Here is a 27,048-nt window from a genome sequence, read left to right on the forward strand (position 1 = left end):
AACAGAGGACAGTTTAATAATCAAATTCAGAGGCTGGCATAAGGGCAAAGGAAAGAGATTGGAAGTCCTATTAGAATTCATATTTAATTCTCCAATCTTTATGCATTTACAATGATCTATAAGAACTGTGCAATAGAAGGTTTTTTATGTAGCCATCTGGAGTAACGGTCTTCAAAGAAGGATGTAAGCATCCCAGCGGTAGCAAGATAATCCACCATGGTGTGGAAAGACATAACAGGTCTTCTATCTATACTCACTTTTATTGTAAAAAGAGAAATTAAACTCTATTAATATTTAACAAATAGGTTGGCCCTGGAATATGTCAGACCATCACATGTTGTATGATCTCCCCAATTAAAAGGGGTTAATGGCATCCTTACTTGTTGGTCTGCCCTCGGTGTAATATTACAGCATGTTACAGTTTACACCTGCCTTTTGAAATGGATTTATGGATTTTATTAGCCAGTTTTAATTAAAACAAATCTACAAAATCAACAATGTCTTCAAAAGATTCTTAAGGAGAAAGTAAATAGAAGTCTACTAATGTAAGCACGAGTGAACACCAAGAAAATAGTAGAATTGACACTTTTCCTCTTGAGTCCTTTGTCAGTTACCTCACCAAGCGAAATAATGGCAGGCTCATCAAATATACCGTATTGGGACTTCCCTGGTGGTGCAGTGATTAAGAATCCACCTGCCAGTGCAGGGGACATGGGTTCGAGCCCTGGTCCGGGAAGATCCCACATGCCGTGGAACAACTAAGCCCGTGAGCCACAACTACTGAGCCCGCGTGCCTAGAGCCCGTGCTCCGCAGCAAGAGAAGCCACCGCAATGAGAAGCCTGCGCACCACAACGAAGAGCAGCCCCTGCTGGCCGCAACTAGAGAAAGCCTGTGAGCAGCAACAAAGACCCAATGCAGCCAAAAAAAAAAAAAAAAAAAAAAGAAATGTGAGTGAGTAAATGTTTAATTACTGCCTGGTTTACTATATATAAAAATTGAAAATATCAGTAATAATAACTTAGTGGGCAATAAAAGTCTTACATGAAATATTTTATGTTCTTAAACCAATAAAGTGACTATGAAGCCATTAACAATGCTAAAGAAAAGACTGTATATATTTGAATTTTCCTAATGTTTTCATGTTCTTCTTTTATTCCCACCAAAAGGCAAATATTTTGTCTCCATGGCTTGAGAATTTATGATAAATTATGTATTAAATTATGATGCATAATTTATCATAAATTAAATTATGATAGACTATTAAATTATGATAGACTTTTATTTCTGACTTGCTATTGTGCTCAATTAAGTGAAACAAATCTTACTTTAGTTAAGTATAAATTTTTCCTGAAGGGCTACCCTAGAGGAGCAAACAGGTGTATATCATATTATATTATTATATATCACAATAAATGTGCTGTCCTTGTTAAATCACACTCGTTTAAAATACAGATAAAAACACACTAGTTTTCTAACAACTAACATTTAGGGTATAGCTATAAGATTCCTCTTGTAAATAACACATCTTATTTTCTACTAATTAAGAAGACAAAGGAGACTCACTTGATAATCATTACTCTAGAAGGTTTAAAATGACTTAGAAAAGTAATTTTTCATAGATTTAAACTAGATTTAAATAAATTTCTAGATTTTAAATTTCATAGATTTAAACTAGAAAGAATTGACATTTCTTGGACAAAACAGTACTTTGTACATTTATTTAATTTGCCTGCTCTACTTTGCCTAGAGTGTGCACAACAGAAATATCTATTAAAAAAACTGGTATCTTAATTCTGAAGAAAAAAAAAGGTTCTGAAATTATTTTTAAAATGTGCCAAAGTCCTTACCTGATTTCTTAATGATGAAAGAATGTATTCCTTTTCATAGGGGGAGATTGTCTTGTGAGTTTCTGGTGTATCACTAACTAACCAGATCCATAAAATAAACCAAATGATTCCAACTGTACCTTAAAATAGAAAAATAAGAGGTAAATGAAATTAGTATGCACCAACAGCAATTTTTCTGTCTTGAAAAAATTATGTAATTATAAACTTAGTGAAAAATTGGTTTCAGCTTTGTTTTCAAGTTCTTCTCATAATTCTTTAAGGGGATAACTGCTATTTGTATTATTTCCTATAAATTTTTAAGAGGAAAAACTTTTTAAAAAAATTGCAGTATAACTGACATATAACATTACATTAGTTTCAAGTGTACAACATAATGATTTGATATTTATATACACTGCGAAATAATCACCACAATATATCTGGCTACCATCTATCACCATACAAAATTACAAACATTTTTTTTCCTGTGATGAGAACTTTTAGGATTTATTCTCTTGGTAACTTTCAAGTATGTACCACAGGGACTTCCCTGGCGGTGCAGTGATTAAGAATCCACCTGCCAATACAGGGGACATGGGTTTGATCCCTGGTCCGGGAAGATCCCACATGCCCTGGAGCAACTAAGCCCGTGTGCCACAACTACTGAGCCTGGGCTCTAGAGCCTACAAGCCACAACTACTGAGCCCGCATGCCACAACTACTGAAACCTGCGCACCTAGAGCCCGTGCTCCACAACAAGAGAAGCCACCACAAGGAGAAGCCCGTGCACCGCAACGAAGAGTAGCCCCCGCTCGCTGCAACTAGAGAAAGCCCACGCACAGCAACAAAGACCCAACACAGCCAAAAAAACAAAAAAACAAAAAAAGTATGTACCACAATATCACTGTGCTGTACATTACATCCCCATGACTTATTTATTTTATAATGGGAAGTTTGCACCTGAAGAGAACAACTTTTAACCACATGACTCTGCCTATCAGGGCCTACCAGACAAACCTTTTAAAAAATAAAAGTCTACAATCTATTATTTCCACAGGTATCTGCTTTTGTTTATTGATTTGTTTTTTGTTTTGACTGCAGATATATTTCCTTCAAAATGTTTACATGGCAATCTAATTTATTAAATATGTGTATCATCCTGCTATTGAGACTGAGAAATGAAAGGCCCTGGGACTAAACAAAGAAACAAAAAAGATTAAAACTACCAAGTGAGAGCATCCTACTTTGTTTGAGAAGAAATATTTTCAAAATATACATTTTTTATAATAAACAACACAGCAGTTTTTATAGTAAGTATAGCATTTAAGTCCTGGATTCAACAGCAGTTTCTATTGAACAAATATTCCAAAATTCACATCAGGTCACAACTCAGCTAGATCGTTTTAACCACATAAACTTGAAAAACAGGTTGTCAGTAAGTGTTTCAGAGCTTTGTGGTCTAGGAGATGGTTACTTCAGTGAACTGGAATATACATATTTTAACCAATTATTAGACCACTATTACATTTTGGATCTGTCACATTATAATTTAGGTTACATTTTTGAATAAACTTACCAAAGAGGTAGAAGACGTAAGTCCAATTCATATAGAAGCAAACTATACCAGAAAGAGGAAGAGAAACTACTGTCCCAAGCTGTGCTCCTAGAATAACAACAAAGACTTTGTAAACTTTGGAGAAAAATGAACAAAGAGGGGACACAGGTCTACAGCCTAAAGAAGATGGATAACAGACAACGGGGAAAAGAAAGAGTGATTCAAATCCTATAGGAGTTGAGTTAGTCACATGTAAATATAAACAACCCATTCTCTTACGGGGTCATTTACTAGAAAACCCACAATATGTAAAATGTATACATTAATATGTAGTTATATTAGTTACAATTATGTAGCTACTGATGAATTAGAAGGCATCAATCAATAGAAGACCTATTATAATATGAGCCAGTAAATGCCACATTACTAGTAAATGTGTTAGAAAGCCAAGTGTTTGGGGAAAGGCTCAAAGATGGTCTCTAAACATAACCTGCTGCAGCACACCTGGTGAAAAAAGAACGAAGCTTTTGGTAATCTAATTTGCCCCAAATATATTACACACAGTTGTTTCGGATAAATAAGTGATAAAATTCATTTTAACCACCAAACAGAAGACATCTTAGAAGGTACAGTGGGAGCTAAAATAATCAGACATTGTTTCTGGTCTCAAATTTTAGTCTTATATAGGAAGTAAATATAAACAACTAATGATTACATGTTAGAAAGTGTTGTGTGTCACAGAGCAATATGGAAATTCAAATGTAGGACAGATCACCTCTGACCTCGAGAGATCAGAAAAAGATGTAAGAAGCAGCAGTGGGACTTTGAAAAGTTGGGCAAGATCTGGTCCCATAAGAAAGAAGATACGGAGGCAGGTGTAACAGGGTGAGCAAACGAATGCAAGTAGGAAAGCAGAAAGTGGGTTTGGGAACTTCAACTGGGTGAAGGAAAGGAATAGGAAGACTAGAAAACCAGGTTGAATAGTTACTGAATATATGCTCCATGCCAGGCACTATGTGTCAAGGGCTAGGCTGGCTAAAATGAAGTGGTGAAGACCATAAAGAATCTTGACCCCTAGTTTGAGCTTAGACTATTCAACAGGCAAAGGGGAACCACTGACAGTGCCTGTTCTTGAACTTCTCATCAGATTTCTTACCTCGATCTCCACATAGCTGTAAGAATCTTCTTAAAATGTACATGGGATCATGTCTCTCTCTCGATTAAAAACTTCTGATGTCTCCCCATTGTAGTTTGGAAAAAAAAATCTACAGTCCTCCCTGTGGCCTGTAAGCCCTGATGTAATCTGGCTCTTGTCTATTTCTCTAACCCCATCTTATGCCATTACCCCCTTTATTCAGTGTGTTCTAGACCCCTTCAGTGGTTTCTCATTGCTTTGAACCCTTATGTTACTTCCTGCCTGACAGCCCTTGTACGTGCTGTTCTGACTGGCTGGAATGCTTTCCTTTTTGCTCCTTGCGTGACTGGTTCATTCTCATCCTTCAGATTTTAGCTTCAAAGCCACCGCAGAGAGGTCTTTCTCAATAACTGTATTTAAAAGCAGTCAGGTCAAAAAGTTTTCATTCAGTGTGTGAGCTGGAAAAATTATAATTCACATATAAAGCTCATGCTATCTTACCTATAGATCAAAATGATAGCAAATAAATGCATAGAAAACAAGGTGTCTGAAGGGAGGGGTTGAAAGTCATGACCAGCTTATCAGATGATCAAATCAAATCACAATTTAAGGACAAAAGTGTTCAGTTTTCCAGCGTTTTTTTTTTTTTTTTTGGCTGTTTTGTTAAAGCATTCTCTATATCAACATCTGAAAAGGCAACATGTTTTGAAATAAATGATGGCAGATGGAGAAACTGACAGTAGTCAATGAAGCCGCTTTGCTATATGCTGGTGAGCCAAAGAAGAAGATTAATAATAAAGTTATACCCCTGCACCTTAAGTTTTCCCCAAAGAAAGCACCTGACATTGCATGATTCTGCTGTGCGCCCTTCCCCCAAGGTTGATATACAGATAACAAATTGTAGCGAAAACCTTCACAAGAACAGTTATCTCACCTGCATATGAAATGCTGAGAAGCTTGCTTCTTTCAAGAGGAGGAGCCCACGAAGACCACATGGCATGCATGGCTGGAAACGTGACACCCTGGTAAGGGAAAAAGATATTTCTGATGAAATACAAGGTAGTTTTGTTAATGTTTTAAATTCAGTTGCGTATTTTGTTGCAAAAGAAGTTTCTGGATAAGACTCACACTAGAATCAGGTTTCATGGAGTGAGATGTCTTTACAGTGCTGAGTGCAAATACCTCATAATGAAGTACTTTCAAAATCTGAACAAAGATTTGTGGATTCTGTCAACTGATTTGAGGACTGCAAGGCAAGGGTTACAAAAAATGTAAAAGAATGTACTGAATGAGGATATAAAGGTACCCTCCCACGGTGAATTTTACTCATTTACTTTATTTATGGCCTGGATGCAATGGGAATGTTATCAATATGTAACTTTTAAAAATACTGAGCTAATACTGTGGGATACTAGAAGAAAATTCAGATTCACCTTACTCAACAGGAAAAATGGTCCTACCAAAAAATGGTCCTACCAAAAAACACTCAATTAGAGTGTTTACCGGTATTTTTTTCTTTTCTGGTGATAATTAGCCTAGTAAATGCCAATTAGGGGAGGGGCAAGATAGGAGTGGGGGAGTAAGAGGTGCAAACTACTATGTATAAAATAAATAAGCTATAATGATAGATTATACAGCACAGGGAATATAACCAATGTTTTATAATAACTATAAATGGAGTATAATCCATAAAAATTTTGAATTGTTATACACCTGAAATTTATATAATATTGGACATCTACTATACCTCAATTTTTTTTTTTTTTTTTTTTTTTTGTGGTACGCGGGCCTCTCACTGTTGTGGCCTCTCCTGTTGTGGAGCACAGGCTCCGGACACACAGGCTCAGCGGCCATGGCTCACAGGCCCAGCTGCTCCGTGGCATATGGGATCTTCCCGCACCGGGGCACGAACCCGTGTCCCCTGCATCGGCAGGCGGACTCTCAACCACTGCGCCACCAGGGAAGCCCTATACCTCAATTTTAAAAAATGCTAATTACTGATAATGGAGAAGCAACAAAACAGTGAAGGCAGGGAGGCTCACAGAGGCTTGGGAGAGGAGAAGATGCTACAAGGGAACAGGAAGGAATAGATTCGGGTAGATTTGCAGCAGTCGATTCACAGCTCTCCTTGGCCATTCACTAGCTGTGTAGCCTCAGAAAGATCAGTGAACCTCTTAGAACTTCAGTTTATCTGTAAAACATATATTTTACTTAGATAAGGAGAAAAGGAACCTGTTAGTCGGGGGGTAATTTTATTTTGTAGTCAAGAAGGGTTTATTTGGTACACCCTTATTGGATAAGGACAAAATAGGAATGTCCAGATGAGTGACCAAAGCTTACATTTAAAAAGCACTTGGCAATTTCCAAAGTTTTCTAGCAGTTATTATCACATCTGAGCTGTGACTGAGGATGGGGCAGGTATTTAATATATTTGATTTATATTATATATTATATATTGTATTTGTATAATATTTATATGAAAACCTATGGTTCCACCATTAGATACAGTGGAGTTATTATTCAGACTCTGATTTTACTACTCCAGTCAGTGTTTTTCCTACACAGCATGATACAAGATAACCTTTAAGCTGTATACTAAACCCAGAGGCCACTATCTTGCTTGGTTAAAGAAATGTTAAGAGAGAGCAAAATAAACCTATGCCTTGAGAAGTTCAAAGTTAGAAATGAAACGAGGTCATTATTTAAAGGTGGAGGTACACATGACGAAATGCAAAAGAGAAGTGGAAAGGAAAAAAATAAGAAATTAAAATTTTAAAATTAAAATTAAAAAATGACAGAAATCTTAGGAGGAGAGGAAAAAAAAGACAAAAATTAATAATAACAATTTTAAAAGCAGCAGAAAGGCCAGAAGAATCACAGGACCAAAAAAAAGATAGCTACATAAAACGATAAATTATTTGTCTCTAAGTTAGAGGACCAGAAAAAAGAACAAATGATAAAGAAGAAGTTCTATGAAAAACAACAGATTTAAAGGAAAACAAGGCAATTTGACAGTCTATTGGGTAAAATATGTTTTAGACCTGGGCAATAAATGATGGAGCAGAGATAAACAGTGGCAAAAGTTCAAGAAGTAGGATGGTCTGTCCTCATGGTTTTAATAGTGGTTTCTTATCTCCCCAGTACGAGCGAGTAGGGGAAGCTATGAAGTATTCCCCTAGAAAATGTTTCCTCTAGTCTTTGAGTAAAGCCTCTAATTGTGGAGTGCTCCCATTCAAGACCTCACTGACCACAAGTGAAATCTACTCATGTTATTTCATAGTTAATCAGTTTCTAACTAAAAAATAAATCCCTATTATCTTCCAATGTCATTTTTTCTGGTTCATATTCATATCAAAGAATGATATCTTTTTTTTTTTTTTTTTTTTTGCGGTACGCGGGCCTCTCACTGCTGTGGCCTCTCCCGCTGAGGAGCACAGGCTCCGGACGCGCAGGCTCAGTGGCCATGGCTCACGGGCCCAGCCGCTCCGCGGCATGTGGGATCTTCCCGGACCGGGGCACAAACCCACGTCCCCTGCATCGGCAGGCGGACTCTCAACCACTGAGCCACCAGGGAAGCCCAAGAATGATATCTTTAAGGAGACAAGAAAGTGATATAGGGTAAGAAGAATAACAAAAGAGAAAAAAAATTACCTCTCCGAGTCCTTCTAGGGCCCTGAGTGCAATGAGGGCTCCAACTCCGAAATCTGCAGCGAGGGGAGTGAACAGGGTGAAGACAGAGGTGCCAAGGACCCCAAATCCCAGCAGCAGTTTTCCCCCACTTCTGCTGGCAACATATCCTGCAGGAATCTGCGTGATCACGTAGCCATAAAAAAAAGACCCGAGAATCCATCCTTGAGTTTCTGCATCCCATCGGTACTTTTTACCCTGTAAAGAGTGGGAGGAAAAAGAACAGCCTTTTAAGACCTTGATGAAATGGCTCCTTTCTCTTACTGGCATGTGAGTACATATAAATGTAATTTTGAACCACTGTTTTTGTTTCTTTGTTTTTCTGTTTTTTTGGCCGTGAGGCTTGTGGGATCTTAGTTCCCTGACCAGTGATTGAACCTGGGCCACAGCGGTGAAAGCGCCGAGTCCTAACCACTGGACTGCCAGGAAACTCCCCAGAACCATTGTTTTAGACTGAAGAACATGCAGACTTTCTACTGGGCAGGTGAGTCACCGTGATACAGACATGTAGATTCTAGAAGTGAATTGAAAATCATTGAAAGTCATGTTCAGGAAGGCTTGCTATTTTATGAAACTAGACTATGGGATGAATTGTAGATATTTTGTAATGACCATGACAAAGAAGGCTCAAAAAGGGCACAGGTTTAATCCAGAAAGCTACTGAACAGGATACTGCAGTGGCCAAGCTAGGCTTTGGAGCCAGGCCTGGGTTCAAGCCCAGCTCTGTTACTTACTGGATTTGTGATCTGGGAAGATTAAATGAAAAAGGCCCATAAAATAAGGCCTGACACACACTAAATATTCACTTAATGTTGGCTACTAGTATGCAAAAATATAGATAATTAATAGACCATTGGGGCTTCCCTGGTGGCGCAGTGGTTGGGAGTCCGCCTGCCGATGAAGGGGACACGGGTTCGTGCCCCGGTCCGGGAAGATCCCACATGCCGTGGAGCGGCTGGGCCCGTGAGCCGTGGCCGCTGAGCCTGCACGTCCGGAGCCTGTGCTCCTAACGGGAGAAGCCACAACAGTGAGAGGCCCGCGTACCACAAAAAAAAAAAAAAAAAAAAAAAAGAACATTAATTAATAGACTATTTCAGACCAACCACTTCAACAAGGACATAGAGCCATACAAAAGAGCAAGAATTTAAACCAAGCCAGAAACTTCACGTGAGTAGGAAATGTCTTTTAATTAGTAGCAGTACACAGTAAGGTGAAAATGAAGATTTGGTGACTGAGTATCTGACATCTTTAGCACACATAGCCCTGTAACATACCCATGTGTTAAGAACCATTCAGGATTTCTTTTTACTGTCCATGTAGGGCAAGTAAGTAGGTGGATCATCAAAAGCACTTATCGAAAGTAAAGACACAAAGCAAACCCCTAATTATCTATCTTTGTTTAGAGTACCAATCTGCAGCTTCTCTGTAGAATTCCAGGGCTTCATGAAGTGTCCAGAAGTTACAGGTTGAGGTGGGGAAAGTGGGTGATGTGTACCCAAATATATATTCGGCAACACTGAAGTCCAATGTAAAGGTTTTTGATAAGTCATTATTTTGTACATGTGCTTGTTTGGGCAGAAACCCTCATCCCTGTTTGAGTGATCTTGTCTGTAAATGGCAGGAGAGACTCACCCCCATGGGATTTGGCTCCTTTGTGAGCACTGAAGATGGATGAAAATACGCTTATAAAAAAGGACACCTGGGACTTCCCTGGCAGTCCACTGGTTAAGACTGCACGCTTCCACTGCAGGGGGTGCAGGTTCAATCCCTGGTCGGGGGACTAAGATCCCACATGTCGCACAGTGTGGCCACAAAAAGAAAAAGGACACCAGCCTTTCCCACCTGTATTGTCTCCCCATGTGAGACGAAATAAAATGTTTAAAGTGTGTAAAACTCAATTCTGAACAAATGATGAACATGCACTTATCAATTCCAGTATAATATGAGGGAGGCAAAATGACATCAGCAGCTTAGGTGAGGCATGTACAGAATTTGTTTTTGAAACTGACCCATTCTTTTTTTTTTTTTTAAATAAGGTAACAATCTGAAAGTTGTTGCAAAGTATATGATTGATTTATTTATTTTGGCTGTACTGGGTCTTCATTTCTGTGCAAGGGCTTTCTCTAGTTGTGGCAAGCGGGGGCCACTCTTCATCGCCGTGTGCGGGCCTCTCACTATCGCGGCCTCTCTTGTCGCGGAGCACAGGCTCCAGACGCGCAGGCTCAGTAGTTGTGGCTCACGGGCCCAGCCGCTCCGCGGCATGTGGGATCCTCCCAGACCAGGGCTCGAACCCGTGTCCCCTGCATTAGCAGGCGGATTCTCAACCACTGCACCACCAGGGAAGCCCCAAAACTGCCCCATTCTTATTTTTCATCCTGTAGTTGAGATTATCTTAATCCTCCTGCAACAGGAACCTTTTAAGTAGCACAGCTATTAAATAATGGTCCCATAAAGACTACTTAGCAACATCTAAAACAACCTGATTTTCTAATACGCCAGACAGGTTTTTCCAAATTCTCTTCAAGGACAGTATGTTTACGGAGGAAACCGAAAAACTACTTTTCAGACAGATCAGGGCGCAGCAGCAGCAGCTCCAGTTATGTTACTGTCTAACCAGTTACTGGGAAAACACAAGTAAAGGATTCAGAATTTACATGAAGAAAGTGTCTGTGTTTCTGTAGGATGAATACATTCAATACTTTTCAATATTTTTACTCGGAAGTATTTTAGGACTAAGATGATTTGCTTGAAAAACAGCACTTACCGTTTGGTTATGAAGAACTTTTATGGGAGCAGAATGTTCTGCACACTCGTTGGCAGTTCTATTATCTGCTGCGGTTGTGTTGGAATCCACCATATCCACTAATGCCACACTCAGATTCACCCGTAATGAATAGAGAACGAAGAAACCAAAAAAGGCCAAAAATGCTAGGTTGTAACGAGCAGAGCAGCACACTGGAGCTGAAATAAAGATGGGTGGAAAAACTTTCATTAAAAGATGGACCTAGAGTCTGTCATACAGAGTGAAGTAAGTCAGAAAGAGAAAGACAAATACCGTATGCCAACACATATATATGGAATTTAAGAAAAAAAAATATCATGAAGAACCTAGGGGTAAGACAGGAATAAAGACACAGACCTACTAGAGAATGGACTTGAGGATATGGGGAGGGGGAAGGGTAAGCTGTGACAAAGTGAGAGAGTGGCATGGACATATATACACTACCAAACGTAAGGTAGATAGATAGTGGGAAGCAGCCACATAGCACAGGGAGATCAGCTCGGTGCTTTGTGACCACCTAGAGGGGTGGGATAGGGAGGGTGGGAGGGAGGGAGGCACAAGCAGTAAGAGATATGGGGACATATGTATATGTATAACTGATTCACTTTGTTATAAAGCAGAAACTAACACACCATTGTAAAGCAATTATACTCCAATAAAGATGTAAAAAAAAAAAAAGAGTAACTTAGATGATACTGTCTAAATCACTAAAAAGGTCACTTCTTAGATGTACACAAATGAATATATCATGAATATTTTTCTGAGAATATTCTCAGATGAAGCATATCTAAAAACATGTATCAAAGAGAATTTGTTCCCAGTACCTGTAGTTTTGATAAAGATTTAACACATGAGAGCCTGAACTGTAAGACAGTTTCTTAAAACATGGAGGCAACAACTTTGCTCAGAAAAATCTGCATTCCAGAGTCAAAACCAAACCCCCAATCCCTGTCAGCTGGCAAGATAAGAGAAAAAGCAGGTAAGGGGGTTTAACGGCATCACCATTTCTGAAAAACATGTCTCAAACATGGCCAACAAGTCCTCGAGCGTTCAGCGTGACACGTACATTACTGACGATGGGTCAGTAGCCCTCTCATCATAAACGTATCTCAGCACAAAAAATTTACTGCCAAGGCCAGGGCATGAAACCCCTCCTGATAATTTCTTACCTTGAAAAGTATCCTCAGAGGCTGGGTTTGAATCAGTGGCCATGATTAATACTTAAGGCTCTCCTAAACTAAATGTATTTAAGAATCCATAAGCAGACTTGCAGAATCTATGACAGGTGCAGCCCCTGTGACGGTTGCTCAGTTGGTCTGGCTTAAAGGGCCCACAGTAAAAGGCACAGTTGGTGAATATACCACAGTGATTTAAAAAACAAAACAAGGAGGGCAGAGTGGGCTGGAGGAACCAATGGGAGGAAGATCATGGGACAGGGGGAGTCTGACCCAGTTCTTTACTCTGTGGGTGTATGCACATATTTTCTCTTTTTTCTTCTTTTACTGAGTTGCAGAACTGGAGAGGGAATGAGAATTCAGGAAGCTGACTTAAGGGTGACTGACCCCGAGCGACAAGGAGGAAGTGGCTAATCCAGGTGTTTACACCTTAAGTTTAGTCAACACTGGGTGTTTGATAAATATCTGTTGAAAGATATGAACATCTGTTTCATTTGCTAATGACACGTTAAAGTTAAGTACATAGATATGAATATATGTGTGCTTTTATTTGGCAATGACTTATTAGCATTACACACACACACACACACACACACACACACACGTTTTTCCCTACTCAGGAATCCTGGTGTTTTCATTGACCTAACCTCACACAAGGATACATTTTTCAGAGTACAGCGGTCTTGGTACAGATTCAGATCGAAGCTTTAATGAATACAGCACAATTGTATTTAGGTGTATATTAATATACTGGGATCCAACTCACTTTTCTACAAGCACTCATACACTTAACAACTGCTATCAATTTTTCCTCTGTGCAAGACTGACGTCTTTTAACAGACAACTTTTCACCTGGCATTCCTGGCTCCCTTTTCAGGAGTACAGCTGGTATTAGAACTACGGCACCACTGCCACAGTTCGATCCAGACCTGTGAAAACTATATTTCTAAAGCTTCATTCACGCCGCCTCTGTTACCTGAATCTAGACACACTGGCTCTCTGTCCCAAGCAAAAAGGCAGCTGTCTAGTTAAGGACAGTTGCAGAACGCAAGGCATGTTTTATAGGAGAGCACATTTTCTTTATCATTGCTCTGTGTTGGACGAGAATATACAGAAAAGTCTGGATGGGGGGGACTCATAATCTTTCCAAATTTGGGCAATTAAAATGCGTTACTCTGGGTAATTTGGAGCAGGAAATATCCAGATTAATGTACTGTCTGCTTTTCCAAGGTACTATATACAAAGTTCATTATCTGCTTCAGCAGAGGAGTGACAAGATGTGATTTACGGGGCTTCCCTGGTGGCACAGTTGTTGAGAGTCCGCCTGCCGATGCAGGGGACACGGGTTCGTGCCCCGGTCCGGGAAGATCCCACATGCTGCGGAGCGGCTGGGCCCGTGAGCCATGGCCGCTGAGCCTGCCCGTCCGGAGCCTGTGAAGATGTGATTTACGGTTTAAAGAGCTTCTCTGGTTGCTGTGTGGAGATGACAAAGGGGCAGAAGTGTGAATGGTGGTGAGGGCTGTAGATTCAGGGAGATCACTCAAGGGATTATTGTAAGTTTCCAGGAAAGAGATGATGGTGGCTTAAAGTAGAGTAAAGCCCAGGCAATGGAGAGAAATGCGTGGATTTGAGATAACTTTAAAGGCAGAACTGACAGGCACTGCCAACACACTGGACACGGGGGTTAGTGAAAGGGAGGGACAAAGTTACCAGCAATGCTCTTACTCTGAACAACTTTATTTTTTGCTACTCTGACTTGGAATGTTATCACTCCATTCTATCCTTATTTGAGTTGCCTTATTTTACCGTACGTCATCAGTTTCTCCCCACATGATAACTGATTAGGACTATGACATACCGTACCATGTGAATATCATGTAGGGGTAGAAGCTTGGGAAGTGGAGGAAAGGTGAGTAACATGATTTCAAATTCCTAGTGATGCTACTTGGAAATCGGACCTATATGGATCCGGCAATGGTAACCTTTGGGGGCACAGTCAATAACCAGAAAAGAAAAAGCCAACACTGAAGTCACGAAGTGTATGACTATGAGATTTTAAGAACATGGCAAATAAGGGGTTACTAGTTTCAGAAAATGATTGTTGATTACAAATCAGTCAGAAAGATTTGGTTCCAAGAAAGTATGGTGATAGAGCAAAATGTGCCTGTGAACTTGGCCAGCGTTTGAAATTGGTCCGAGAAAAGCGTGCTTGTGTGATGAGGGGAGAGAACATTCATCCGGCGCCCGCCACACTGAGATCAAGTTCAAAACAAAACCATGCTTGCGTAACGCACGGAGCACCCATCAAAACAAACATCAGCTTCTAAAACACGGTTTAAACTTAGGAATGTGGAGTGGGCGCAGCTGAAAGAACAGACAGAGGCTGATTTAGATTGAAGCCGACCTGGTGAAGGAGCTCAGCTCTGATTTTCACTGGCTGTGTGTCTTTGGGCAAGTTAGTTAATAGTTTTCATTATCAGGTGTCTCAGCTCCCAGATGAGGTGACCACCGCCCGCCTCACTGGGTCGTGTGTGCATGAGATGAAACACTGAAGGGTAGTCAGTAAACGTGAGTTCCTTTCCCGTTTACCCTGGGAAAAGTTATACCAACGAGATAAACGGCTACAGTGCACATACGTGTGTAACACGGGACAAAAGGGGGACATAAAGGTGCTGTGTGCGGGGTAGGGGATGGTCAAGGAAGGCCTCTGGGAGAAAGAGCACTTGCACTGGACCTTCATCAATAAGCAGGAGCCACCGGCAGGTTCGAGGAAGGAGAGCGATGCAGCAGAGGCAGCGGCAGGTACAGGAGTATGGAAAGCGGGAACCGGAGGAGCGGGAACCGGAGGAGCGGGCACCGCAGGAGCAGGGAACCGGCAAGTGATCTGATGGGGCTGGACTGCGGTGCTGCATAGCTCAGAGCGGGACACTGGGCACCGAATTGAATAACAAGGACAATAGGTAATAGGGGCAGGACAGGAATAAAGACGTAGAGAGTGGACTTGAGGACACGGGGAGGGGGAAGGGTAAGCTGGGACGAAGTGAGAGAGTGGCATGGACATATATACACTACCAAACGTAAGGTAGATAGATAGTGGGAAGCAGCCACATAGCACAGGGAGATCAGCTCGGTGCTTTGTGACCACCTGGAGGGGTGGAAAGGGAGGTTGGGAGGGAGGGAGACGCAAGAAGGAGGTGATATGGGGACATATGTATATGTATAACTGATTCACTTTGTTATAAAGCAGAAACTAACACACCATTGTAAAGCAATTATACTCCAATAAAGATGTTAAAAAAAACCCCAATAAGTAATAGTTACTGAGCCCGATATCAGTCTAAGTGCTTTGCCTATATTAGGCTTATAAGGGTTAGTTGAGGTGGGGTACATGTGAAATACTTAGAACAGTGCTTAGCACATAATGTGCCTTCAATAACTGTGAACTGTTATTATTATTGCTCCTCCGGGACATTAGGAATTGAGCTAATTTGTTACGGATCAAGGTTATTTCTCATTTGTGAGAAATCAGAAGTTGAAAAAAGAAGTTAAGAAGCTGTTGAAGTGGGTGTTAAGTTCGCAGTGAAACATGCAGAGTTGCTGAGCGAGTGGACACCCACCCAAAACTGGTGGGCGCAACCTGCCCTTGCGTGTGACCTTGAAGCATGACTCGCCTGTACGTAGAGACAAGCACCAGGTAAGCAGAGAGCTGGCACTGAGATGGTGTGGTGATAAAGCAGGGAATTTAGAGTGCAGACAAGAAAAGAAGGTGTTGGACTGTGATTCTGACCCAAGAAGCAAGTAAAATGGAGAGGGATAATGGTTTAGGAAAAGGCACACTAGAATATAAAATCTCAGGGAGGGCAGGAGCTTCTGTTCTGTTTTGTTCACTGCTGTACACCTTCAATGCCTAGAGCAGTGTCTGGGAGAGCTGGCATACAAATATTTAGGGGGCTTAAAAGCAGAGAGGTGTTTCCTGATGGAACTTCACAATTCTACCTACGAAGTTCTCTTGACGATAGATGAAACAGACAGATCTTCTCTCTACTTTTGTGTATGTGTGAACTCTTCCATAGAAAGATGAGGTGTCAGTGGGTGGAAGGTCCCGATGAAATGGGAGTGGTCAAAGTGGAGCAGTTACACAGGCAGGCAGGAATGCTAGCTGTCGTTAAAGCAGTCATGGGAGATGACAAGGTCCACGGGGTGACCGAGGAGGGAAGGAAGTCATCAGACACGTAGGAGTCTGAGAAGTTGAGGGGACGTGGCGCTGGATGAGGCGTCTCTCAAGATAAAGGTGGGAATTAGAGTGTAGAAGATGGAGGTGTGTCAGGTGGTGAAGCCTATGATGCCTGAAGCCAAGTGCTGGGAGGTGGGCAGAGGAGAAAACCCTGTAGGGGAAAGGAGCCTAGCCTAGTGGCGTTGAGAGTGGGGGGATGATCGTCTGGAAGCATCAGTGTGGAGTAAGGAAGAGGTGATGCCACCAACTACGACAAGATAACAGGGAATCACCCCGTGAGATAGCAAGGAGGAGTGGTGTGCCCAGAAGGCCAGGTTTCTGTTGCAGCAAGGAGGCGCCTGAGGTGAGGCAAGGCTGCTGAAAAGCTGAGGATGTCCAGCCTTTATTCATTGTGGGAGGGTCTGGCAGTGGGGAGGAGCAGGCCTGGCTGAGGGGCAAGGAAGTACTGAGCAGGGAGGGGCTGAGACTGAGGTGGAAATCCACGGTCGGGGGCACTGACCTATGCAAAGACGATGACTTTCTCTAGAGGAGGGGGCCTGGACTAGTGAGCCCCCTGACCAGGGGGCTGCATTAAAAAAGATTTCCTATCTAAGTGGATAAAACAAGTTTTGCTTTTAAACAGGGCACTATTTAACTGGTCTTAGCCTGCCTTATGGGTAATTCATTCCTGATAACTCCTTGTGTATTCTTAGCTCCCAAATTAATACCCATTTACAAGAAAACACCAAATTCCATTAAAATGGACTCAGTTACTTTAATATTAACATTGATTATCACATGACCCAAGGCCATCTCCCTTCCGTCTGTAATATGGTTGCTGTCTACGAGCGCTCCATACCTTATATTTAAGACTATATGAACACACAAATTACGTTTGTGAAACACAACGCTTATGTAACTGAACCTTGAATGTAACCATCTGCCTCCCACACCAAAAGAACAGTAGAGGTAAAAAACTAAACAAAAAATGAAATAAAGCAGAGGATGTGCCATTATAAGCTAGAAAATCACAAGTTCCAACAGAGTGTGATATGAAGAATGGGGCCCTTATTTTGTGGTGCCAGCTTCTCTGAGGAATGCAAAATCCAGTCTTCACTGATGATGATAATAATGATAACAATTAACACTGACTATATGCCCAACTCTATTCCAAGCACTTTCTATTACCTTATTTAATCCTCACAATAACCCTATAAATTAGGTGTATTATTTTCCCTGATTTACAGGCACAGAGAGGTTAGGTTAGGCAGCAGGACTATGATCGGCAATTAGGCACCCTGCCTCCAGACCCATGTTCTGCCTTTAAACACAAAGAAATGTCTTAGGAGACCTACAACTGATTTTTCATAATGTGCATGAGCACATTTTGGTGCAACAGTATGTTGAAAATCCATTTAATCAAATACAAGACACATCTCATTCATACAAAAGTAAACCTTCAGCTGGTGGAAAGTGCGAGGAATGGAATCTTTATGTGTGTGCCTAATTCGCTCCTCCCTCCTACCTAAATTAGGCAGAAGAATCTATATTCCTGTGGTTTACCAGTATTCAGCCGCCCTTCCCCCATCACCTTGTTGTTTTGTTTTCATTTTTAATTTTTATTGGAGTATAGTTGATTAATAATGTGTTATTTTCAGGTGTACAGCAATGTGAATCTGTTACATACATATAGCCATTCTTTTTAAGATTCTTTTCCCATATAGGCCATTACAGAGCACAAAGCAGAGTTCCCTGTGCTATACAGTAGGTCCTTATTGGTTATCTATTTTATATATAGTCGTGTGTATATGTCAATCTCAATCTTCCAGTTTATCCCTCTCCCCCTTACCCCTTGTAACCATAAGTTTGTTTTCTACATCTGTGACTCTATTTCTGTTTTGTAGATAAGTTCATTTGTACCCCCCCCCCTTTTTAAGATTCCACATATGAGCGATATCATATTTGTCTTTCTCTGTCTGACTTACTTCACTCAGTATGACAATCTCTAGGCTGGAGGAAACAGGCTTCCTGACTTCAGACTATACTACAAAGATACAGTCGTCAAGACAGTATGGTACTGGCACAAAAACAGGAATATAGATCAATGGAACAGGATAGAAAGTCCAGAGATAAACCCACACACCTATGGTCACCTAATCTATGACAAAGGAAGCAAGAATATACAATGGAGAAAAGACAGTCTCTTCAATAAGTGGTGCTGGGAAAACTGAACAGCTACATGTAAAAGAATGAAATTAGAACACTCCCTCACACCATACACAAAAATAAACTCAAAATGGATTAAAGACCTAGATGTAAGGCCAGACAGTATAGAACTCTTAGAGGAAAACATAGGAAGAACACTCTTTGACATAAATCACAGCAATATCTTTTTTGATCCACCTCCTAGAGTAATGAAAATAAAAACAAAGAAAAAAAGGGAACCTAAAAGATTTTTCACAGCAAAGAAAACCATAAACAAAATGAAAAGACAACCCTCAAACTGGGAGAAAATATTTGCAAACGAAGCAACTGACAAGGGATTAATCTCCAAAATATACAAACAGCTTATGCAGCTCAATATCAACAAAATAAACAACCCAATCAAAAAATGGGCAGAAGATCTAAATAGACATTTCTCCAAAGACATACAGATGGCCAAGAGGCACATGAAAAGATGCTCAACATCACTAATTATTAGAGAAATGCAAATCAAAACTACAATGAGGTATCACCTCACACCAGTCAGAATAGCCATCATCAAAACATCTACAAACAATGAATGCTGGAGAGGGTGTGGAGAAAAGGGAACCCTCTTACAATGTTGGTAGGTAGGAATGTAAACTGGTACAGCCACTATGGAGAACAGTATGGAGGTTCCTTAAAAAACTAAAAACAGAGCTACCATATGATCCAGCAATCCCACTCCTGGGCATATATCTGGGGAATACCATAATTAGAAAAGACATAAGCACACAGTGTTCATTGTAGCACTATTTACAATAGCCAGGACATGGAAGCAACCTAAATGTCCATCGACAGATGAATGGATAAAGAAGATGTGGTACATATATACAATGGGATATTACTCAGCCATAAAATAGAATGAAATAATGTCATTTGCAGCAACATGGATGTCCCCCATCACTTTGGTGTGCATCTCTGAAATCTACCTGGCTACGTAAAAGCAAATGCTTGAAAAGCAAACCAGTCAGGTTACTGACAGGTTACTGAGAATTCTGTTGTGTTCTGTCAACCTGAGACATATGCTTTTTTTTTTTTTTTTTTTTGTGGTACACGGGCCTCTCACTGTTGTGGCCTCTCCCGTTGCGGAGCACAGGCTCCAGACGTGCAGGCTCAGCGGCCATGGCTCACGGGCCCAGCCGCTCCACAGCATGTGGGATCTTCCCGGACTGGGGCACGAACCCATGTCCCCTGCCTCGGCAGGCGGACTCTCAACCACTGCGCCACCAGGGAAGCCCATTTTTTTTCTTTTTTCTTTTTTAAAATAAATTTATTTACTTATTTTTGTCTGCACTGGGTCTTTGTTGCTGTGCACAGGCTTTCTTGAGTTGTGGCGACCAGGGGCTACTCTTCGTTGCGGTGCTCAGGCTTCTCATTGTGGTGGCTTGTCTTTGTTGTGGAGCACGGGCTCTAGGCACACGTGCTGTAGTAGCTGTGGCACGTGGGCTCAGTAGCTGTGGCTCGCGGGCTCCAGAGCGCAAGCTCAGTAGTTGTGGCACAGGGGCTTAGTTGCTCTGCAGCATGTGGGATCTTCCCGGACCAGGGCTTGAACCCCTGTCCCCTGCATTGGTCTTAACACTACAGAAACATACTTTAATTTAGCTCTCTCAATAAAGCAGCACTATGCATAACACAAAACCACGTCCTCTTATTCATGACGGAGCAGGAAACTTTCAAATTTGTGAAGGATTCAACAAAAATGATTAAGCATTTTGCAAACAGGAATTTCTCCAATGTAACACAAATGTGGCAGTGTTGTGACGAGGAAGGAGGATGGGAGTAAAAACTAGAAGAACTCTGGTTAGTCCTTAATGTGGCTACAGCAATAGTGGGAACTTAACCTCTCTGGCCCTCAGTTGTTTACATATAAAATGATGCCCACCTGATAGGGGTTAGTCTCTAAGGTCTTTTAACCGCTGTAAAATTTTATGACGAACATTTTATCAGCTTTTCTCTTCTGAAAAATAAAACTATACACACAGGCATAGATAAGGTACAGCTAATTTCATAGAGGTTTGTTCCAGAAACAAACATAAAAGATAAGTAAAACATATGCAAACATATAGAAAGAGAGGTTTTAAGGTCTGCTGAAGATTTACACCTTAAGGCACCAAAAGTGAAAAAAAAACTAATTCTGGATGGAAAGTTTTTTGTTTTTTGTTTTTTTTTAAACACCTACACTTTCTGAAATGTGCAAAGTAAACATATAGAACATAACTTAAATAAAAAATATAACTAATGGGCATCGTGTTTCTCTTATTAGCTGTACATGGTAGATAGTATGACTAAAGCTAGGACAAAGGGCACTACTGCGAGAAAATGAGGTAATACCTGGTGCCTCTTATAAAGCGGTTACATCCATCTTTGTCTTTTCCATCCCTTCTCCTGGCGCTCCTCTCCTGTCCTGCTCGCAGCACCCCAGACACAGAGCTTAACTGAAAATATTGTTGACTAATGCAATACCCTATAACGGTAGGCGCCTCTTCTCTAAAACCCTTATCATATTTTAAATAGCAAAACAAAATGTGTTGCTGCTATTCTTACTTCACTTTTGCTCTCCAGTGGTATGTAAAGAGTAAAAATAAGAAGGAAAATGGTTATAATGAAGACAGCCACCTCAAGGCATGAGGAACGGGGCTAAGATCTATACACTCAACCCATGAATCAAGCAGGGATTGTTTTTAAAAGGAATGAGTTAATTTTTTTCTTTTTCAATCCACTTTATTGAGGTATATTTTACATACAATAAAATGCTCCCATTTCAAGTGTACAGTTTGGTGAATTTTGACAAATGTATACATCTGTGAATCCCAGTCAAGCTGCAGAACTTCTCCATCTGCATCTTGTACCCTAAAAAGTACCCTAGTGCCTCTGCAGGCAATTCCTTCCTGCCTGTAGCTTCCAGGCAACCACTGATCTGCTTCCTGTTATTACAGATTAGTTCTGCTTGTTTAGAACTTCATACTGATCGAGTCATACATTAATATGGTGGTTTGTTTTGTGTCTGAGATTTACCCACGTTGTTATGTGTATCAGTAATTTCTTTTTATAATACCACTGAGTATGCATGAATATACCACAATTTGTTTATCCATTCACCTGCTGATGAACTGATGGATACGTTGTTTCCAGTTTTTTACTATTATGAATTAAAGCTGCTATAAATATTGTTTGGTATTATGGTAATGTATGTTTAACTTTAAAATAGATTGCCAGTTTTCCAAAGTAGTTGTACCATTTTACACTCTTACAAGCAAAATATGAGAGTTCTAGTTATTCTGTACGTTGGCCAATATTTGGTATCTTCAGCCATTTTAACTTTAGCCATTCTAGTAAGTGTGTAACAGCTCATTGCGGTTTTAATCTGCATTTTCCTGACAACTAATGACGTTTAACATTTGAGCTAAAATTTGATTATATTTATATATGTTTCCCAACTGCAACAGGATATAGTAGTCTCTAGGGAATATCTTTATTATTTCTGTATTTCCAAACTAGATTATTTTGCAGAAGAGGATTATAGAAATCTAACTCATATGCTATAGAAAAAGATCAGTTTATGGAACTAAGTCTGACTTCCAGGTAAAACGGCATTATGGTACAGTGTTTACATTGAACGCCCACAAAAATAAGCTACCAGTTGCCAGATAGAGCTATAATGTTACCACCTCTACTGCCACCACCTGGTAATGATAAAAACAAATTTAGAAGATACCACAGGATTGTACTGTTCTTGGTCAGGAAAAGTCAAATTTCGAATTCAACTCTGTTTCTCATGCACACATCTTTGAAACTATAGAATGCATGCAAACTGATTTATTCTTTAGTTTAAATTTCTTTTAAAGAAGTATAGCAAAATATTTTAACTTCCCCAAATTCAGGGAAGATGCATTGTGAAGTAACTCCTTTTCCATTTGTTGCAAGACTTTGTGCAAATTACCTTAGTGCTCTATCAATAGCCTATCTTGAGGATAACCTGTTTCCTAACTTAAGTGGTAGACTGCTGAGACTTAATCGTAGACAGCTATACGGGGGGAAAAATGTATGCAGTACTTTTAATCTCTTAGTGCACAATTTCAAGATATTCGCTGGGTTATCCAATAATTTTCCTCCGCATACTCACAAATGTTAACCTCAGTGCTTTTTTGTGTCTCCTCTTCACGCCCAGGGAGCTAGCTACCAGATCACGTTCTGGAGGGCGAGCAGCTGTGGCAACCTGGCAGTGACACGGAGGAAGAGCCCGCGGCTCCGTCCAGCCCTCTATCCTTCAATTGCAGATTTCTCCCCAGTTCGCTCTTCTACGGGGTCCTCCCCTTCGCCTTCTGCCCATTGATTTCAAGATTCTCCCCCAGTTCGTTCTTCCACAGGGACCCCTGCTCAAAACTACCGAAAATCGCCGGGAGCCCGGCGCCGCCAGCGCCCAGCAGCTCCCCGCCCGGGCCCGCCTGCTGCACCTGCCCCCGGGGCTGCACCTGCCGAGGTCCCCGGGGCTGTACCTGCAGAGGTCTCACCCAAGCCTCCGCCCGACCCGGACCGGCCTCACGGTCCAGCCCGCCTCCTGGGCCCCAGAGCTGCTTCTGGGCACCCGAGAAGGCGGGGGCTGAGTGGGGTCCTGAATGGGCTCCGCGTTCTCAGTCCTCTCGCGCTTAAGCAGCTCTGGACACCCTCTACCTTGGGACCGCCTCCCGCCCGAAGCCCCTGGTTCTCGCAGCGGCTCACCGGTTTCCGCCCGCGGGGCGCGCTGCAGGAGCGGTGTGCGGTCCTCGCCCTCCTCACCGTCGCTCGGGGCCAGGTCCGGAACCGGGGACTTCATGACGCCTCCAAGGAGCGTCGGCACCGACCACCCAGCGGAAAAGAAAACTCAGACTAAACAGCCGAAGATCCCCACCAGGCCGAGGTGGCCGGGCCGAGCTGGGCCGCTGGCACCGCCCCCGGCCTGGCACCGCCCCTCGGTCACGTCTTGCCTCGGGCCCCGCCCAGGGGCGGCTACGCAGACTCCGCCCCTGTCGCCATCTTGGGTTCCGGGAACTCGGCAGCCGGTTGGGTAGGGACGGCGGGTTTCGGGCGTCCGGGGTCGCAGCGGCGCGGTTGGCGCCTAGGTAGCTGGCCCGCCGGGTCGTTGGTGTCCTAAGGAACAGCCTTCCCCTCCCTGGCGCCCCCTTTACAAGGAGCTCAGGGAGCAGGGGTGACTGGGAACACTGAGGCGGGCGGCAGGGTCTTAAATCGTGCATAATTGAGGGGAGGGCTTGGACCGAACTTGGAGTGGATGTTTTGTAAATGACGTTCAGTTATAGTAGTTAATTGCCGTGAATATTAGCAACCCTGGTACTGTCTGCCCGTGACAGAATATTGTCTCTAGGATACCCTTTGATGCGGAAAACCAGGCAATAGAAACACATTGTTGTGTCCTATGTAATTGCCTACTTTGTAGGTCAAAATAACCCAATATCAGCAGTTTCATATGGTTCACCCTGTAGAATCATGTGACGTATGTCTCCACAGGTCTAAATCGAACAGGTTCTCCTGGCATTTGCTGACTCTAAGGTAGAAGCGCTAGGAAAATGCACTAGCCTGCCTTGTGGGGAGGGGGTGGGAGTGGGACATACCTCTTGTGACCACAGGCAGTTCTGTGTGGTTGTAGAGCAGTGCCCCTTAAACTTGAATGCAGGAAATCACCAGGCAGTTCCTTTTAAAATTCAGGTTCAGATTTATCAGGTGTAGTATGACAGTTAGTTAAAAAATTTTTTAAAAATCATGGTTTGGTTTTTATTTTTTAATTTGTAAATATGATATAAATTACATTGATTTCTAAAAAAGTGAGGTTTAATTGATTTACAATATATTAGTTTCAGGTATACAACATAGTGATTCAAAATTTTTATAGATTATACTCCATTTAAAGTGATTATAAACTATTGGCTATATTCCCTGTGCTGTACAATGTATCCTTGTAGCTTATTTATATTAGACACAGTAGTTTGTATCTCTTAACCCCCTACTTCCGTCTTGTCCTTCTACCCTTCCCTCTTCCCACTGGGAACCACTAGTTTGTTCTCTGTATCTGTGAGTCTTCTTCTGTTTTGTTATATTCATTGGTTTGTTTCATTCTTTAGATTCCACATATAAGTGATAACAGTATTTGCTGACAGTTAATTTTATGTATCTACTTGGAGGGTGCTTTTGGATGAGGTTAACATTTAAATTGGTGAACTCTGGGTAAAGCAGATTGCCCTCTGTAATGTGAGTAGACCTTATTCCATTAATCTAAGGCCTGAATAGAAGACCTACCCTCTGAGCAAGGGGGGATTCTCTAGCAGACTGCCTTCAGACTTCATTGGCACCATGGGTCTCTAGGCTGCCAGGCTACACTGCAGATTTAGACTGGCCAGCCTTCATAATTGCACGAGCCATTTCCTTATAATTCTTTTTAGCCATTTCCTTGTAATTCTTATTATGTGCCTGCACGCACACACACACACTATTGGTTCTGTTTCTCTGGTGGACCCTGACTAGTATATCTGGGATGGGCCTGAGATTCTGTACTGTTAGGAAGCTCACAGGTGACCACAGTTTGAATAGCAAGGTTATAAAAGACTTGAACCAGGGAATAAAGATTCCAACACACTTGAAATATTTCAAACCACAGGAGGTCCTTTAAAAAAAACCCCACACTTTTTATTTTAGAAGTTTTAAGTTTACAGAAAAGTTGTAGAGATAGTCCAGAGAGTTTTTCATACCCTTTGCCTTGTTTGACCTGTTGCTAAGGTCTTACATTAGTATGATACATTGATCACAACTAATTAGCCAATATTGATAGATTTTTAATACATTTATTTATTTATTTTTGACTGCATTGGGTCTTCATTGCTACACGCGGGCTTTCTCTAATTGCTGCGAGCTGGGGCTACTCTTTTTTGTGTTGCGTGGGCTTTTCATTACGGTGGCTTCTCTTGTTGCAGAGCACGAGCTCTAGGCGTGGGCTTCAGTAGTTGTGGCATGCGTGCTCAGTAGTTGCGGCGCGTGGGCCCAGTTGCTCTGTGGTGTGTGGGATCTTCCCAGTCCAGGGCTCGAACCCATGTCCCCTGCACTGGCAGGTGGATTGCTAACCACTGTGCCACCAGGGAAGTCCCTGATAGATTATTGGGGTTTTTTTGTTTTTTTATAAATTTATTTATTTTTGGCTGCATTGGGTCTTTGTTGCTGCACATGGGCTTTCTCTAGTTGCACTGAGTGGGGGCTACTCTTCATTGCGGTGTGCAGGCTTCTCATTGTGGTGGCTTCTCTTGTTGCGGAGCACGGGCTCTAGGCGCGCAGGCTTCAGTAGTTGTGGCTCATGGGCTCAGTAGTTGTGGTTCACGGGCTTAGTTGCTCCACGGCATGTGGGATCTTCCTGGACCAGGGCTTGAACCCGTGACCCCTGCATTAGCAGGCAGATTCTTAACCACTGAGCGACCAGGGAAGCCCTGATAGATTATTGTTAATGGAAGTTCATACTTTATATTCAGATTTATTTAGTTTTTGCCTAATGTTCTTTTTCTGTCCCAGGATTCTATCCAGGATGCCACATTATATTGTATTTAGGCATTGTGTCTCATTGGGCTCCTGTAGACTGACAGTTTCTCAGACCTTCCTTGTTTTTACTGACCTTGAAAGTTTTGTAGAGTCTGGTAGGTTTTGTAGAAAGGCTCCCAATTTGAGTTTGTTCGATGTTTTTATTATAATTAGACTGGGGTTATGGGGTTAAAGACCACAGAGGTAAAGTGCCATCCTCATCACATAATTTCAAGGGAACATGCTGTCAACATAACTTATCATTGGTGGTTATCACTGGTGGTGTTAAACTTCATCACATGCCTAAGATGGTGTTTGTCAGGTTTTTCCTCAAGTTCCTCTTTTTTTCCCCCTCCCGTTCCATTCTTTTCTCTCAGTATGTGCAGCCTATACTTGAGGGGTAGGGGCTTTATGCTTTACCTGTTTGAGGGGCAGAATTCTTTTGTATGGGAAAAGTGTCTGTTTCCCACCATTTGTTTATTTTATATATTTTTTTAAAATTAGGGACTCTAATTTTATTTATTTATTTTTACATTTTTATTTAGTATTGGAGTATAGTTGATTAACAATATTGGGTTAGTTTCAGGTGTACAGCCAAGTGATTCAGTTATACATATACATGTATCTATTCTTTTTCAAATTCTTTTCCCATTTAGGTTATTACAGAGGATTGAGCAGAGTTCCCTGTGCTATACAGTAGGTCCTTGTTGGTTATCGGTTTCTCTCGGTTACGATGCGCGGCTTGCAGGATCTTAGTTCCCCGACCAGGGATTGAACCTGCGTCATGGCAGTGAAAGCACAGAGTCCTAATCACCGGACCTCCAGGGAACTCCCATGGTTATCTGTTTTGAATATAGCAGTGTGTACATGTCAATCCTG

The 27,048-nt window shown here is 41.7% G+C and overlaps 1 protein-coding gene across 2 annotated transcripts in view; it reads right to left on the reverse strand.

The window, feature by feature from the left end:
• The window catches only part of SLC17A5 (solute carrier family 17 member 5), a 48,570-nt gene extending 25,017 nt beyond the window's left edge, over window positions 1–23,553 (reverse strand). For both annotated transcript variants that reach the window (XM_082633863.1, XM_082633862.1), the window contains exons 1-6: window positions 23,338–23,553; window positions 10,969–11,165; window positions 8,169–8,402; window positions 5,452–5,539; window positions 3,404–3,490; window positions 1,849–1,967 (exon numbers count right to left, since the gene is read on the reverse strand). In XM_082633863.1, the coding sequence (XP_082489989.1) occupies window positions 1,849–1,967; window positions 3,404–3,490; window positions 5,452–5,539; window positions 8,169–8,402; window positions 10,969–11,165; window positions 23,338–23,431 (819 nt within the window). In that variant the 5' untranslated portion in view covers window positions 23,432–23,553. The remainder of the gene's footprint in view (window positions 1–1,848; window positions 1,968–3,403; window positions 3,491–5,451; window positions 5,540–8,168; window positions 8,403–10,968; window positions 11,166–23,337) is intronic.
• Between the last annotated feature and the right edge of the window lie 3,495 nt (window positions 23,554–27,048).

This window comes from Mesoplodon mirus (genome assembly GCF_964341445.2).
Source record: "Mesoplodon mirus genome assembly, chromosome: 10".
Lineage (NCBI taxonomy): Eukaryota > Metazoa > Chordata > Mammalia > Artiodactyla > Ziphiidae > Mesoplodon > Mesoplodon mirus.